General features: G+C 52.0%; 1 protein-coding gene across 1 annotated transcript; it reads left to right on the top strand.

Annotated features, from left to right (window-relative positions):
- The first annotated feature begins 10,998 nt into the window (after positions 1-10,998).
- On the top strand, positions 10,999-11,529 carry LOC121754512. Its single transcript, XM_042149854.1, has one exon. The coding sequence runs from the start codon at positions 10,999-11,001 to the stop codon at positions 11,527-11,529; it is 531 nt and encodes a 176-aa protein (XP_042005788.1).
- The last annotated feature ends 2,681 nt before the right edge of the window (positions 11,530-14,210 follow it).

Genomic DNA, 14,210 nt, shown 5'->3' on the forward strand with positions numbered 1-14,210 from the left:
GCCACACCCAAAAGTGATGTGCCAGATCAAACTCAGGAGTAGTGTGCGGTCCGGTTCCACATACCCGGACCTGGACCTCATCCTACTCCCTTTCAAAACCAAAATACAATTGAACACATACAAAAGCCCATTACTTCTACCTCTACGACATCCGGTACGAATCAGGATCGATGGCCACTTTCCGGGCCTCGTGCTACTCTCGCTCATCATCCCTCACCCGAAGATTGGGGACTCCCATTTCGTCCATCCGGATGATGGCTCTAATTGTTGCTGGAACATTTTGTGAGGACATTTGTTGGAAATAATCTTGTTCCGCTCCCATTTTGGCGAGCAAATCGGCCGCCTTGTTGCCCTCCCTAGGGATGAAAGTGGCCCTGACGGTATGTCTACGCTTAAAGCCATGTAGCCGGGCCATTACGCGGCGAACTTGTGCCGGGCCCCAAGCCGAGCCATTGAGCAACTTAATGGCTTGTTCCGCATCTGCTTCAACCCAAATGGGTAGGTTGAACCCCTTTGCTACCTCCAACCCATGGTGAATGGCCATAAGCTCGGCCTCAAGAGCCGAGTGAGCGGCGAGTGGGGTTGCAAAAGCTACAAGCAGCTTCCCATTGTGGTCCCGAACCAGACCCCCTCCGCCGCCCATGTTTGTTGCCTCAGAGAACGCCCCATCCGTGTTAAGCTTGATCCATGTGCGTTCCGGGGGATGCCACTTAACCGGCATAACTAACGGTCTCGGCCCCCTTGTCTCGGGGTGGTTCGGAAGGCTCATTCCGATTTTTACTCCCTTCCAATGTTTCGGCTTGATGTGTCCGTTGGCCATGTTGTTGTAGATGAACATGTGAACCTGCCAAACAACATTGTACGGTTTGAACTGAATTTGCTCATGTCGACTCCTATTTCTCTCCGCCCAAAGGAACCACAAAATGAGGTAAGGAATGACTCGGCTAAGATGTCTTCTATCCTGTTGTTGGGTCCTAGCGGACCATACTTGCAACCTGTCCGGGATGGTGTCGTTCACCCTAAGGGGTGGGGCCGAGCCTTCGAACCAGCCGTTGAACTCCTTCCAAACACATGTTGCTCCCCACCCCCGAATGAAGAGATGTTGGAGGGACTCGGTATTAGGCCTCCGTGGGCAGCATTGGCATTTCGACGCAAGCTCAATTTTCCTCCACTGGAGCTTGGAATCAACCGGTATCCTGTTTGACAAAAGTCGCCAATTGAAGATCGCAATAGATTTTGTAAGTCCAGCCTTCCATATGTCATCGAGGCCTTGAATGCTTGGTCTTTGCGAGCGTATTGTCTCCCAAGTCGTCGCGAGCGAGAACTCCCCGAGCCGAGAAAGTTTCCATCGGGGGACATCCGGTTCTCCCGCAACTATTGGGGTATCAAGGATTTGTGTGATAATCTCTTGAGGCATTCCAGCCTGGTTGTGAAGTTGCCGTAGCTTAATCTCATCCCATGTTTCACCCCCAATGTATTCCGAAACCTTGGTCGAAGGGGTGCCTCTATCGTCAAGGCAGAGCTCGCGAAGGGGGTATTCCCCAAGCCAAATGTCATCCCAAAAGTAGGCATCACCCTGGCCGATCACCCATCTAATATTCGGGTTCGCTTGATTTCTCACTTTCATTAGCCGCTTCCATGTCGGGCTGTTTCTCCCCGAAGGAGAGGCCGCAAGGGGAGAGTTTTTGTGGCAATACTTGGCCTTCATGTACCTAGCCCAAAGGGAATTTTGCTCCCGGAACCTCCACCAAAGTTTGATACTGAAGGCCCGGAGGACTTCTTTGGTCTTACGGATGCCGAGACCCCCTTCAGAGGTGGGGAGGCAGATCTGATCCCACCCAATCCAATGCGTCTTTTTTCTCTCTGTTGACGATCCCCAGAAGAAACGGGCCATCTGCTGATCCAATTGCTTAAGGGCCCCGGAGGTTGGTTCAATGGCCTGGAAGATGTGCAGCGGCACCGCTTCAAGGGTGCTTTGGAGTAGGGTAAGCCTACCTCCGAAGGAGAGATGTCGGTGGGCCCACCCCAAGATTCGGGCAGCAATCTTTTCCCGAAGAAACATAAACATATCTGTACGTTTGACACCACGGTAAATAGGAACCCCAAGGTAAAGGAACGGGAAAGTACCTCGTGTGAAGCCTCCTTCATTTTGAATAGTGATGGCGCATCCTTCATGTTGTTCGGCAATGTAAAAGTTGCTTTTTGCCAAGTTGATCTGCTGCCCGGAGACCCTGGCATAATTCTCCAGGCAAGTCCGCAAACGCCTAAGAGGGCCCTCCGCTGCTTGTGTGAAAATCACAATGTCGTCGGCGTAGGCAAGGTGGCTTATTTCCATGCAGTGGCGAGAGGCTCTGAAAATCATCTCTTTCTTTCTCAAAATGAGCTTGTCTAAGTTCCCTTGAGAGGTAGTCAGCTGCAATCACAAAAAGGGTCGGAGAAATTGGATCTCCCTGTCTGAGGCCTCGGGTGGACTTAAAGAAACCGGAGGGGGCACCATTGACCAGGACCGAGAACCAGCAGGATCCCACACATCTCTCAATCAGGGAGACCCACGGGGCCGGGAAACCCATCCGGTGTAACACTTTCAGGAGGAATGTCCATTGGACCCGGTCATAGGCCTTGGCCATATCGATTTTAACCGCGACATTAGGAGCCGGCCCACATCTCGAGAGCTCGTGGAACATCTCCTGTGCCAAAAGGACATTATCGTTAAGGAGCCGTCCCTTCACAAATCCACTCTGGTTTGGCGAGATAATCATAGGGAGGAGCCCAGTCATTCTCTTCGACATAATCTTTGTGATAATCTTGTTGACGACGTTGCACAAGCTAATAGGGCGGTAGTCGCTCCACGATTCCGGCACAGGCTTTTTTGGAATGAGAACAATGCTTGTGGCCGTGACGCTACGTGGGAGGTAGGCGCCCCCGAAAACTTGGCCGATAGCCGCTACCACGTCCGGCCCAACCGTCGCCCAACAAGCCTGGTAGAACAAGGCCGTGAAACCATCCGGCCCTGGGGCACTGTCCCTGTAGATATCAAAAACAGCATTTTTGACTTCCTCTGCGGATGGTGTCTCGGGTAATGCAGCCACTTCAGCCAAGGGTGGGAGTTGATGAATCAAATCAAGGTTTGGCTCGGACATAATGATAGGCCCCGGGGCCAGTAGATCTTGGAAGAACTCCACTGCCGAACTTCCAATCTCCATTTCGTCCGAGATCTCCCGGCCACCCACATTGATCTTGTGGATGCGCGTGCGGATCCTTTTTTGCTTGACCCAACTTTGGTAGAATTTCGTGTTCTTGTCGCCCTCCCCTAGCCATCTTAGAGTAGCCTTTTGGCGCCAGAAGTCCTCCTCCATTTTGAGCAGTCGAATGTACTCGGCGATGCATCTATTGATCTCTGTCCTGTTCTCCGGGGTTGGCCTTTCCTCGAAATTGCTTTGGGCCGTTGCGATTTTCACTTCCATATCCCTGAGGTTTAGATGGATGTTCCCAAAGGTCTCCTTGTTCCATACCTTTAGAGTTCTCTTAAGCCGTGCAAGTTTGATTTGGAAATTGAGTAGGCCTCCGGATTCCGTCGGTTGCATCCAATCTCCCCGAACGAGATCCTTGAATCCCTCGTGTCTAACCCACATGTTTTGGAACCTGAACGGCCTACCCCCGCTGTTATGATCTGTCCCTTTGCATCTTACCAACACAGGCCCATGGTCCGAGGCAATCTGGGGCAGGTTCGTCACCCGGGTAGTTACCAAAATTTGTGCCCAACGTTCATTCACAAGAATTCTATCCAATCTTTCGAAGAGACCATTCTTGGCCCATGTGAACTCCGACCCATCAAAGCCCGGGTCTAGTATCCTGCAATCCTCAATAGCCTCCGCAAAGTCCACCATTTCAGCTTGGCGGTTTGTTTCACTCCCTACTCTGTCTCGTGGATGGAGAATGGTGTTGAAGTCCCCTCCGATCAACCATGGTGAGCCCTCCCAAAGTATGGAGCACTCCCTCAATTCATCCCATAAATGAATCCGTTCGGTTCTTGTACATTTTGCATACACCGCCGAGACACACAAGTGACTAGCTAGGCGGGGGGATCCAAAGCGGCCGGATAGGGCCTGATCCGTGTCTCTCTTGACCAGGAAGCTGGCCCCTTCCTCAACAAACACCCAAATCTTCCCATTTCTATTCGATCCTTGGAAAACCAGCCCCAAAGCCTTTGAGAACTTCTCCGCGTTGGGGCTTGTGAGCGGCTCCATTATTGCAAGAAAATGAATATTATGAGTCTTAATTAGTCTTTTAAGAACATTTTGGGTAGGCGCGTTAGCAACTCCCCTAACGTTCCAAAACAAAAAGTTGACAGACATGATTAATGGGGAAGAGTCTTACCCGGTGACCGTGCGAGGTCCCCCTGATATTCCACCATTTGAAGCCGTTCCTCTCCAATATATCCCTCCTCATGCATGATCATGGGATCTTCCCCACCGGCATAAAGGATGGTTCGGGGGCTCCCCTCTTTATCTCCATCCCCCTCCACATCATCATCATCTTCTAGGAAATCTTCCTTCTCCATGAGGGAAAAGTATTGGTTGGAGCTTAGAACATTTCGGGCTGCTTGGGACCCTCGGCCCTGTGCCGCTCCCCGTGTTCCCCCTCTCCAACTAGAAAACGCTCCTCGTCGGGAGGGCGTGTACCCATTCGTAGCCCCATGGGATTCACCTCCATGATGGGTAGAACTAGCCACCACTCCGACGGTTTTGTCGAAGGTATCTCGGCCATAGGAGCTCTCGCCCCTTTCATGGACACTTGCCACCGGAGCCGCGTCAGAATTACCATGCATTTCGCCCATGATGTCCGGGCCTGACCACTCCCTCGGCTCGGGACCAATGGCCGAGGATCCGGCTTTTGGCAGCCCCTTCGGCCCTTTGTTTTTCTTTTGATGTTTCCATTCTTTAGAGCTAGCCATTTCCTTTGGTTGTTCCGTTTTGTCCCTTCCCCCTTGACTCTCATGGTGTGGCTGTCTCGGCGTTACATTATTGTAGTTCCTCTTCGGGGGGCGTTCAACGATACCCGCCGCATAACACACCTCACGTTTATGTCCAACATGCCTACATTCCATGCAATATGCCGGGATCTTGTCCCATTTCACTTTTAGCACCGTCTCACGGCCACAAATATCTAGAATGAACTCCTCGGGAGGTGGCGTCGTAATGTCAATTTCAATGAAAATGCGAGCAAACGAGAGTCTCGACTTGTTGGCCGTAGCGCGATCCACTTGTATCGGGTTTCCAAGCAATTTACCGATTGCAAAGAGGGCGGCGTGATCAAAGAGGTGGATTGGGAGGCCAATGATGTTACACCAAACTGCCGCGATCGGGGATTCACAATACGCATCAAAATCCGGGGACCACTTGAAAACCCTCATGGGGTGCCGATCAATAAACCACACCGGTGTCCCTTTCGGTCCGCTTAGCAAACGGGCATAATCCGCCATATCCTCGAATTGAACAAATATATGCTTAGCATTAATATACTTCCATGTAAATCCTCTATTAAATTTGATATTATCTAGGGCCTTTTGTATTTGGTATGAAGTGGGTATAGAGTGGGAGAACTTACCCACAATGGCGTGCCCAATACTCGAGGCCAGCTTTTGAACTTCCGCTCCGGAGAAGTAGATTGCCGGAATGCCATTGGAAGTGGTCGCAAAGCCTATATATGGAATGTTATCCGGCTCGAACACTTTCGGCCATTCGGTGTTCCGCGACATCCGAACCATATCCGCCATGCTCTTGGGAGCGCTTGTGTTCCGCGCGCCTTCTTCATTTCCTTCGGGTCGGGAGTTACTCAATGAGGCCTTGTGTCGCGCCGCCCACGCGTTGCCTAGTGGCTCTGATCCAGCCAAGGCTTGTGGTCCACGGTGCACGCACACGTCGGCCATCGTCGTGTCATCATTGGCCGACCTCCCGTCCGCATCCGAGGTCTTGTTCTCGGTGGCTCAGCAGCCTTGTCGGGGGCCGAGGGCCCAGTCGTGGCTCGTAGTGGTGTGGTGTCCGGTTGTGGGGATTGGCTCGGGCGTAGCCAACCGCTCTCGAAGGCATCTCGGATTTTGCGAAACCGGCCTCGTTCAAGGGGGGGGGGGGGGGGGAAATCCTCAAGTGATGGGCCATTTGCAACCAGGGGTGGTTCGGGGTTTGGTTCAGAGGACCATGGGAGGGCGAGGTCCGGTCCGGCCCTTTCAACAAGGTCCGCCGGCCACTTGTCTCCGAGGAGGGGCTGCACCATCATGGCGTCTAGCATCTCCGGCATGTCAAGGTTTGCTAGTTGCATGATGGAATCTTTCTTTGGCTGCACATGGGCTTCAACGGCTAGTAGTTCACGTGATGGCTCGGTTCGGCAAGCCACCAAACAACTTTCGGAAAGTAGGTTTGTTGTTGGCTCCATTTCGGGTAATTTGACTTTCACATCCACCAAGGACAATTGTACCTCCTTTGGACTATCTCTCATGCATCTTGGACCTAGTGGTTGGTTGGCCCTATCTTTACCAATGCACACCCCGTCTCCGGCCGTTTGCTGGTCAGAATCCGGCGCCGCCGCGGCCGCCGTGGCTGTTCCGTCATCGGTGGAATACCCATCCTCCAAGAGGCCTTCTTCATTAGTGTTGGAATTCATGGTGCCCTTAGGGGAGGAGTTCCCCACTTCATCCATGTGTTGGCTCGCCGGAAAGATGGGACCCTTGCATTTTGGAGACCCGATGGTGGGGCTATCTTCTTCACCGAAATCAATCTTCTTCCGGAGTTGCTTGTCTTCCGGCATAAGTGAGAGTACAAACCTTTTCCGACCATCGCCTTTGGTGGAAGGGGCCGGGGTACTTTTCCTCTCTTTCACGTTTGTTTTCAAGGATTTCCTCGCCATTTTCTTGGAGGGAAGGCTTGTGGAGGAAGCCTCTTCCGACGTGAACGTCATTTGTTGGACCATGGGAGGGTCCTCGGCCGCCCGGAGGACCATTTGCTGATCCGAGATGGTGCGGGGTTCCTCGGACCCCGTTGGAGGATCCGGCGGGTGTTCCGGCATGGCTGAAGGAGAGTCAAGACACCAGCCGCACCGGGGAGTTGAGCGGGGGTTGGTGAGGTGTGGCTCGAGACTGGTGGAGCGAGCCGGGGTTGTGGTTGTGGCCTTGGACGAACAAGGGTGGTGGTCGGAGATGGAAGGAAGGTCGGCGTGGGGGGGGTGGTCGAAAGGTGGATTATCGTTCAAAAGGGGGAATTGCTAGAGAGAAGGGAGAGCATCTCTCTCTAGAATCTGCTTATAATCTCGTTTGAGCGCCAATGATTAATGTGTTGAGCCTTGGAGTGCGTTTCTCCCTTACGATACTTGCCTTTCCTTTTCCGTGACACCAATTGGAACCCATCCTCATCCACACTTGGTTGACTCCCAAAGGACGCTCTTGAGCTCCGCGGGTCAGCATCCATTGTGCCCTCCTTGTTCTCCTCTTGGTTGTCACTTTCGTTCTCCTTTTTCGTGTGGTCACTGTTCGGTGAGGTGCCAACCCTAGTCGCCGCTTTTGGACGCCACTCTCGGCGAATGGTCTTGGGGACATGGCTAGGATGGAACACCTTTGTTGATGCTCGGTGGACCTTGCCTCCTGCCACTTTGTTGATGCTCGGTGGACCTCGCCTCCTGCCACTTTAGACGCCACTCTCGGCGGATGGTCTTGTTGATGCTCGGTGGACCTTGAACTCCATCCCTCAATAACGTGCCCAACATGCTTACAATTCTCGCAAATCAATGGGATACGATCCCATGCCACTTTGTGTCTTATTCTTTGCCTAGGATATTTAGAATGATCTCCTCCGTCGGGGGGTTGGAGATATCAATCTCCACACATATCCTAGCAAAGGAGAGCCGGGTTTGATTGATTGTGGCATGATCCGCTTGCAACGGCTTGCCTAGGAGCTTGCCGATCGCCATGAGGGCCGATTCCTCAAATAGGTGGGCCGGGACTCCCACGATATTACACCACACGGCAACGATCGACGACTCGAAGAACGTATCAATATCCGGTGCCCATTTGAACACCCTCATCGGATGAATATCAATATACCATACCGGATTTCCATTAGGACCGTTTAACACCTTGGCATAATCAGCCACGTCTTGGAATTGGAGTAAGATATGCTTAGCATTCAAGTATTTCCAAGTGAAAGAGCCAACTAACCCCATGCCCCCAACACTCTTTTGAATTTGAGGCGTAGTAGGGAGCGAATGGGAGAACTTCCCAACTATGGCTAATCCTAGTTTTTTCGAGAGATATTCCGTTTCTAAATCGGTAAAGGAGAGAGATGGGATACCTTCGTGGCAGCTGGCCGTCCCCATAGGCTTGGCCTTGCCGGCATCAAGAGTGATTGGCTTGGCCTTACAAGAAATGTGTGGGTTTGGAGCCCCCACCATGGACCCCGTCCCCCCATGTGAGAAGAGGTCTTTGGCCTCCTTCCAAGCGTTCGCCGGCGAGACCAAGTTTTCCGGCGAGAACTCCGGCGGCCATGCGTCGGGGGTGCGGTCCCCCTTGCCTCCATCGTTGCCAAAAGGGAGATGGATAGCACAAGGTGCTGATTTTGAATTCAAAATGGCATCTTCCACAAATGGACCATCATATTCTTTCCCATGTAAAGTGGCCTTTGTCTCTTTCTCCTTGTGTGAGTCACATGCATCCAAACCATCACATGCCAACCCATCCCCAAGCCTCTTCACGTGGGAGATTGTACTTGCAATGTCCACATTGTTGACCAACTCACACTCCAAGCGTGGATCCTCATGACTCCAACCAGCCGGCGCCGGTGACATTCCGACCACCCCCTCGCCAACAGTTCTATCCCTTCCACCCGCCGGCGCACTCCCATCCTTCGTCATTTGAGCTAAAGAGCTCAACATATCCCCAATGAGGGCTTGCTCATTTTCCGGCGGCCTCTTATCTTCTCCATGGTGTTTGGCGAAGAGACAATGAGCCATTTCAAAGACCATCGTTTTCTTAGCCCTACTAACCACCGAACTAACTTCTAGCCCTGCGCGTATGAGGACGCGTCGTGACTTCTCCGGGTGCGGTGTGCCAACCCGTTTTGTTTTTGGCCGTGCAATTGAGTGGAAATTCCATTCCGGCGAGTTGATGGGCTACGCCGTGTGAACCAAGGCCGCGGAATCCCCTTCTGACGACTTATCACCGGATTTCACCATTTGTGGGATGCAACAATCACATTTCACCTCCCTCGAAGGGGAGGGAGAAAGAGAGGGTGAATTCTAGAGAGAAGGGAGAGCTGACATGGCTAAGGCCTATGATCGGGTGCAATGGCCCTTTCTGCTCAAGGTCCTTAAGCAAATGGGATTCCCGGGCCCTTGGATTGCGCTTATTGAAAGATGCATTGGAACTTGCTGGTTCTCAATCCTCATTAATGGCTCCCCAGCAGGTTTCTTCAAATCCACCCGCGGGCTCAGGCAAGGTGATCCTATCTCCCCTGCCCTCTTTGTTTTAGCAGCAGATTATCTCTCACGTACCCTCGACAGGCTTATTCTTGGGCACAAAGAGATGACCTTCAAAGCTAGTCGTGGAAGCTTAGAGATCAGCCACCTTGCATATGCTGACGACATCATTATTTTCACGCAAGCGGCCACGACATCCCTCAGGAGGCTTAGAGCGTGCCTTGACCACTATGGAGAGGTGTCGGGCAAACAAATCAATCTGGCCAAGAGCAATTTCTACATTGCGGAAGCGCATGAAGGATGGTCGAACTCTATCCAAATGGAAGGGGGCTTCTCTAGAGGTACTTTCCCGTTCCTTTATTTGGGGGTTCCAATTTATCGAGGTGTGAAGCGCTCGGATATGTTTATGTTCCTACGGGAAAAGATAGCGGCAGGGTGGGCCCATCGATACCTTTCTTTCGGGGGGAGACTCACACTGATCAAGAGCACGCTTGAGGCGGTCCCACTGCATATATTTCAAGCAATCGAGCCTACGAGTGGAGCCCTCAAGCAGCTGGACCAGCAAATGGCTCGCTTCTTCTGGGGATCGACTAGTGATAAGAAAAGGACACACTGGATTGGCTGGGACCAAATCTGCCTCCCCACGGCCGAAGGGGGCCTTGGTATCCGCAACCTTAAAGAGGTACTTCGTGCTTTCAATATTAACTTTGGTGGAGGTTTCGTGAACAGAATTCCTTGTGGGCACAATACATGATGGCCAAATATTGCCACAAAGCATCCCCTCTAAAATCTAGAGCGTCCGGAAGGCATAGCCCGACGTGGAAAAGGTTGCTAAAGGTGCGACATCAAGCTCATCCCCACGTTAGATGGGTGGTGGGACAGGGGAAGATTTATTTTTGGGACGACATTTGGATTGAGGATGTTGCGCTAAGGGAGCTATGCATTGATGACCGGGGCTCCCCCTTGACTATGGTTTCGGATTTCATCCGGGATGGGACATGGGACGAGGCCAAGTTACACATGCTCCAGGACCAAGCCGGCCTACCTCAACAAGCTATAGCACATATCCTTGATACTCCAATTGTCCCGAGGGAGCCGGACACCCTGCGATGGGTCCTCTCCCGGACGGGCGAATTCTCTTTGGCCACGACATGGGAAACCATTCGCTCACAAAGGCCAATCATCCCGGGGCTTGATGATATTTGGAAAGCCGGACTCACCAAGTCAATTGCAATTTTCAATTGGCGCCCCTTGTCGAATCGGATCCCGGTTGACACAAAACTCCAATGGAGAGGGATTGAGATGGCATCCAAATGCCAATGCTGCCCTATTGGACCGAACGTTGAATCCTTGCAACACCTTTTTATTCAAGGCCGTGGGGCAACTAGCATATAGAGGGAATTTGATGGGTGGTTCGTGGGATCTTCTCTGCCGATCAGAATCAATGATACAATCCCGGAGAGAGTCGACGTGTGGTCACGAAGGACACAACAACAAGATAAGAAACACTTGTGCCATGCCTTGCCATACCTCATCATGTGGTTCATTTGGGCGGAACGAAATAGGAGCCGACATGACCAAGTCCCCTTCAAACCTTACAATGTGATATGGCAAGTGCAAACCTTCATCCGGAATGGTATGTCTATTGGTACCATCAAGCCGAAGCATTGGAGAGGCATGCTCTTGAAGATGGATGTCCCAAGCCAAGTCGAGTCGCGAAGGCCAAGACCGCTTGCCATGCAAGCCAAGTGGCACCCCCCGGACCAGCCCTGGATAAAGATTAACACGGATGGTGCAATTTCGTTGGTGACGGGCAAGGCCGGAGGAGGAGGGGTAGTCCGAGAGGATATCGGGAAAGTCCTTGCCGCATTCGCTACCCCACTCGACGCTCAATCAGCCCTTGAGGCCGATCTTATGGCCATCCACCACGGCCTCGTCATAGCCAAGGAGTTCAATCGGCCTATTTGGATTGAATCAGACTCCGAACAAGCCATCAAGTTCTTCAATGGTACAACCTGGGGGCCGGCGCATATCTGCCGGTCCATGGCGCGCCTCGCCATCCTCTAACAACAACAGCACATCCGAGCCACCATCATCCACCGGGAGGGAAACAAAGCGGCTGATTGGTTAGCCAAGATGGGACTGGACCTCTCAAGCTTCCGTCACATGTCCGAACAAATGATCCCTAGAATGCTCAAAGCCATCATTCGTATGGACGAGATGGGCCTCCCCAACATTCGAGTCTGGAATGAAGATCGCGAGTAAACAAGGAGCCGAGGAGGGACGGTTTGATCATGAGCTCAACGGACGCTGGAGAGTATGGTGGTGTCGCGCTACCCATGGCATGTCCCCCTCTTACTCTTATAGCGTAATTGTTCTAGTGGTTCTTTGTAAGTATTTTTGGTTTCCCTAGACTTAGATGGTCCGTCCTTCTTGTATCCCCTCCAATGTAACATCTTTCGCTTTGCAATATAGGAATGAGGGACCCACGAACCCTCCACCGTGAAGGTCTTTGATTAAAAAAAAGATCACCCGCCAAGAGTAGCGCCCAAAGGGGGACACATGGGCAGGGACTTCATCATGTAATGGGCATTCGATCAAGGCCAAAGAAGGAACCAACCAAATGAGGAACATGGAGGGAACAAAGGTTGAAGAATCGTCAAAGACAAGAGTGGCTATCAGGTGTCAACCAAGTGTGGATGATGATGGATTCCAATTGGTGTCGAGAAAGAGTAAAGGCAAGGTTCATGAGGGCGACGTGCACCTCAAAGCGCAACACATTGATACATGGCATTTGAAGGAGAGTGTTGCTACGGTGACATTTGAGATTGATAAACCAGGAGTGAACGAGCCGGCACTGGCTCAACGAGTATTGAATGTGGGCACCCCGAGCGGGAGATGGAAGGATTCATTGAGGACCTTGATCCAGGAGGATGCGCCCCTTGTGGAGGTATTCCTATCGCGGGACTTACTTAGGAGATCGACTCAGGATTTTGTTGATGCACAGGCTGCATCATAGTAATTGTAATAGGTGCCCTAAGAGTATATAGATGACCACTCTAGTTGTTAGAGAGGCCCTCGTTGTACTCTAATTGGTTGTGACGAGTCGTCGCTTTTGGACGGCTCGGTGTTTATGGTCGTTGTTTCAATTGCCCCTTTTTAATGCACAGGTGTGGGTCCGCCTTAACCCTCCACCCTCGTGGTGCTTTTGATAAAAAAAGAGTAAAGCCTCTAATAAACTTCATATTATCTAAAGCCTTTTGGATTTGATTTGAAGCCGGGATAGAGTGCGAAAACTTACCAACAATGGCAAAACCCAAAGTGTCGGCAAATTGTTGTGTCTCGCTCCCGGAGAAGTAGATCGACAGGATTTTCGTATTTGATAACTTCTCTCTCTAAACTTTGTGGTCGACGGCAACCTAGGCGGTCTCCCCGTCGACGAACCTCCTGAGGGGGCGCGCTGTCTCCCGGCCGGTGATGACATGTGGTGGCTCCCGATAGCATGGTGAAATCCGGAGGTGAGTGACCGGGGGGGAGGGCACGACCTTGTCACAAACGAGGCAGCCCATATATTCGCCGGAGTGGACCTTCCCATTGATTGTACGGCCAAAATCAAAGTGGGTGTGGGCACGCCTTACCCGGAGAAAGCACACAGAGCTCTCAAACGTGCCGGCCTTGAATCAGGTTCGGGGGTGAGTACGGCTAAGAAGAAGATGGTATTTGAAATGGCGGATAATCTTCTCACCGAGCTCCATGGTGAGAAGAAGGGGTCACCGAAAACCGAGCACTCCCTCGTTGAGGAGATGTTGAGCTCCCTAGCTCAAATGGCGAAACAAGGGAATGCCCCGTCATGCGACATGGCTGGACCCGATTGCGAGAAGGTGGCTGGAACTTCTCCGGCGCCGGCTGGCCGGAATAATGGTGAATCACACATGGGGATGGAGTTGGCCAACCATTTGGTCAAAGATGGTACAAATCCTCACGTGAATCCTAAGGGAGATGGAGTGGCATGCTTGGATGTGGCTGCATGTGATTCACAAAAAAAGGAAAGGCCAAAAGCTACTTTGCATGGGGAAGGAAATGTTGGCCCGCCAAGAGTGGCGCCCAAAGGTGGACACAAGGGCAGGGACTTCATCATGTAATGGGCATTCGATCAAGGCCAAAGAAGGAACCAACCAAATGAGGAACATGAAGGGAACAACAGTTGAAGAATCGTCGAAGACAAGAGTGGCTATCAGGTGTCAACCAAGTGTGGATGATGATGGATTCCAATTGGTGTGGAGAAAGAGGAAAGGCAAGGTTCATGAGGGCGACGTGCACCTCAAAGCGCAACACATTGATACATGGCATTTGAAGGAGAATGTTGCTACGGTGACATTTGAGATTGATAAACCAGGCGTGAACGAGCCGAGCACTGGCTCAATGAGTGTAGAATGTGGACCCCCCGAGTGGGCGATGGAAGGATTCATTGAGGACCTTGACCCAGGAGGATGCGTCCCTTGTGGAGGTATTCCTATCGCTGGACTTGAATCTCTTTTAGAGTGAGAAGCTCCCCCTTCTCTCTAAAAACCTCACTATATTGACCCACCGGAATTTCCCACCCGCCTCCACCTCAACATCCCGTCGACCAACAATCCACTTAGCCTCACGCCATAACAACCTTGCCGACCACCACCTTCACCGGCCGAGACAACCCCATAACTACCGCCCTCGATCCCAAGCCTTTCCCGAGCAACCCCATCGCCCTC

The sequence above is a fragment of the Salvia splendens genome, chromosome 11 (assembly GCF_004379255.2).
Source record: "Salvia splendens isolate huo1 chromosome 11, SspV2, whole genome shotgun sequence".
In the NCBI taxonomy this organism is placed as follows: domain Eukaryota; kingdom Viridiplantae; phylum Streptophyta; class Magnoliopsida; order Lamiales; family Lamiaceae; genus Salvia; species Salvia splendens.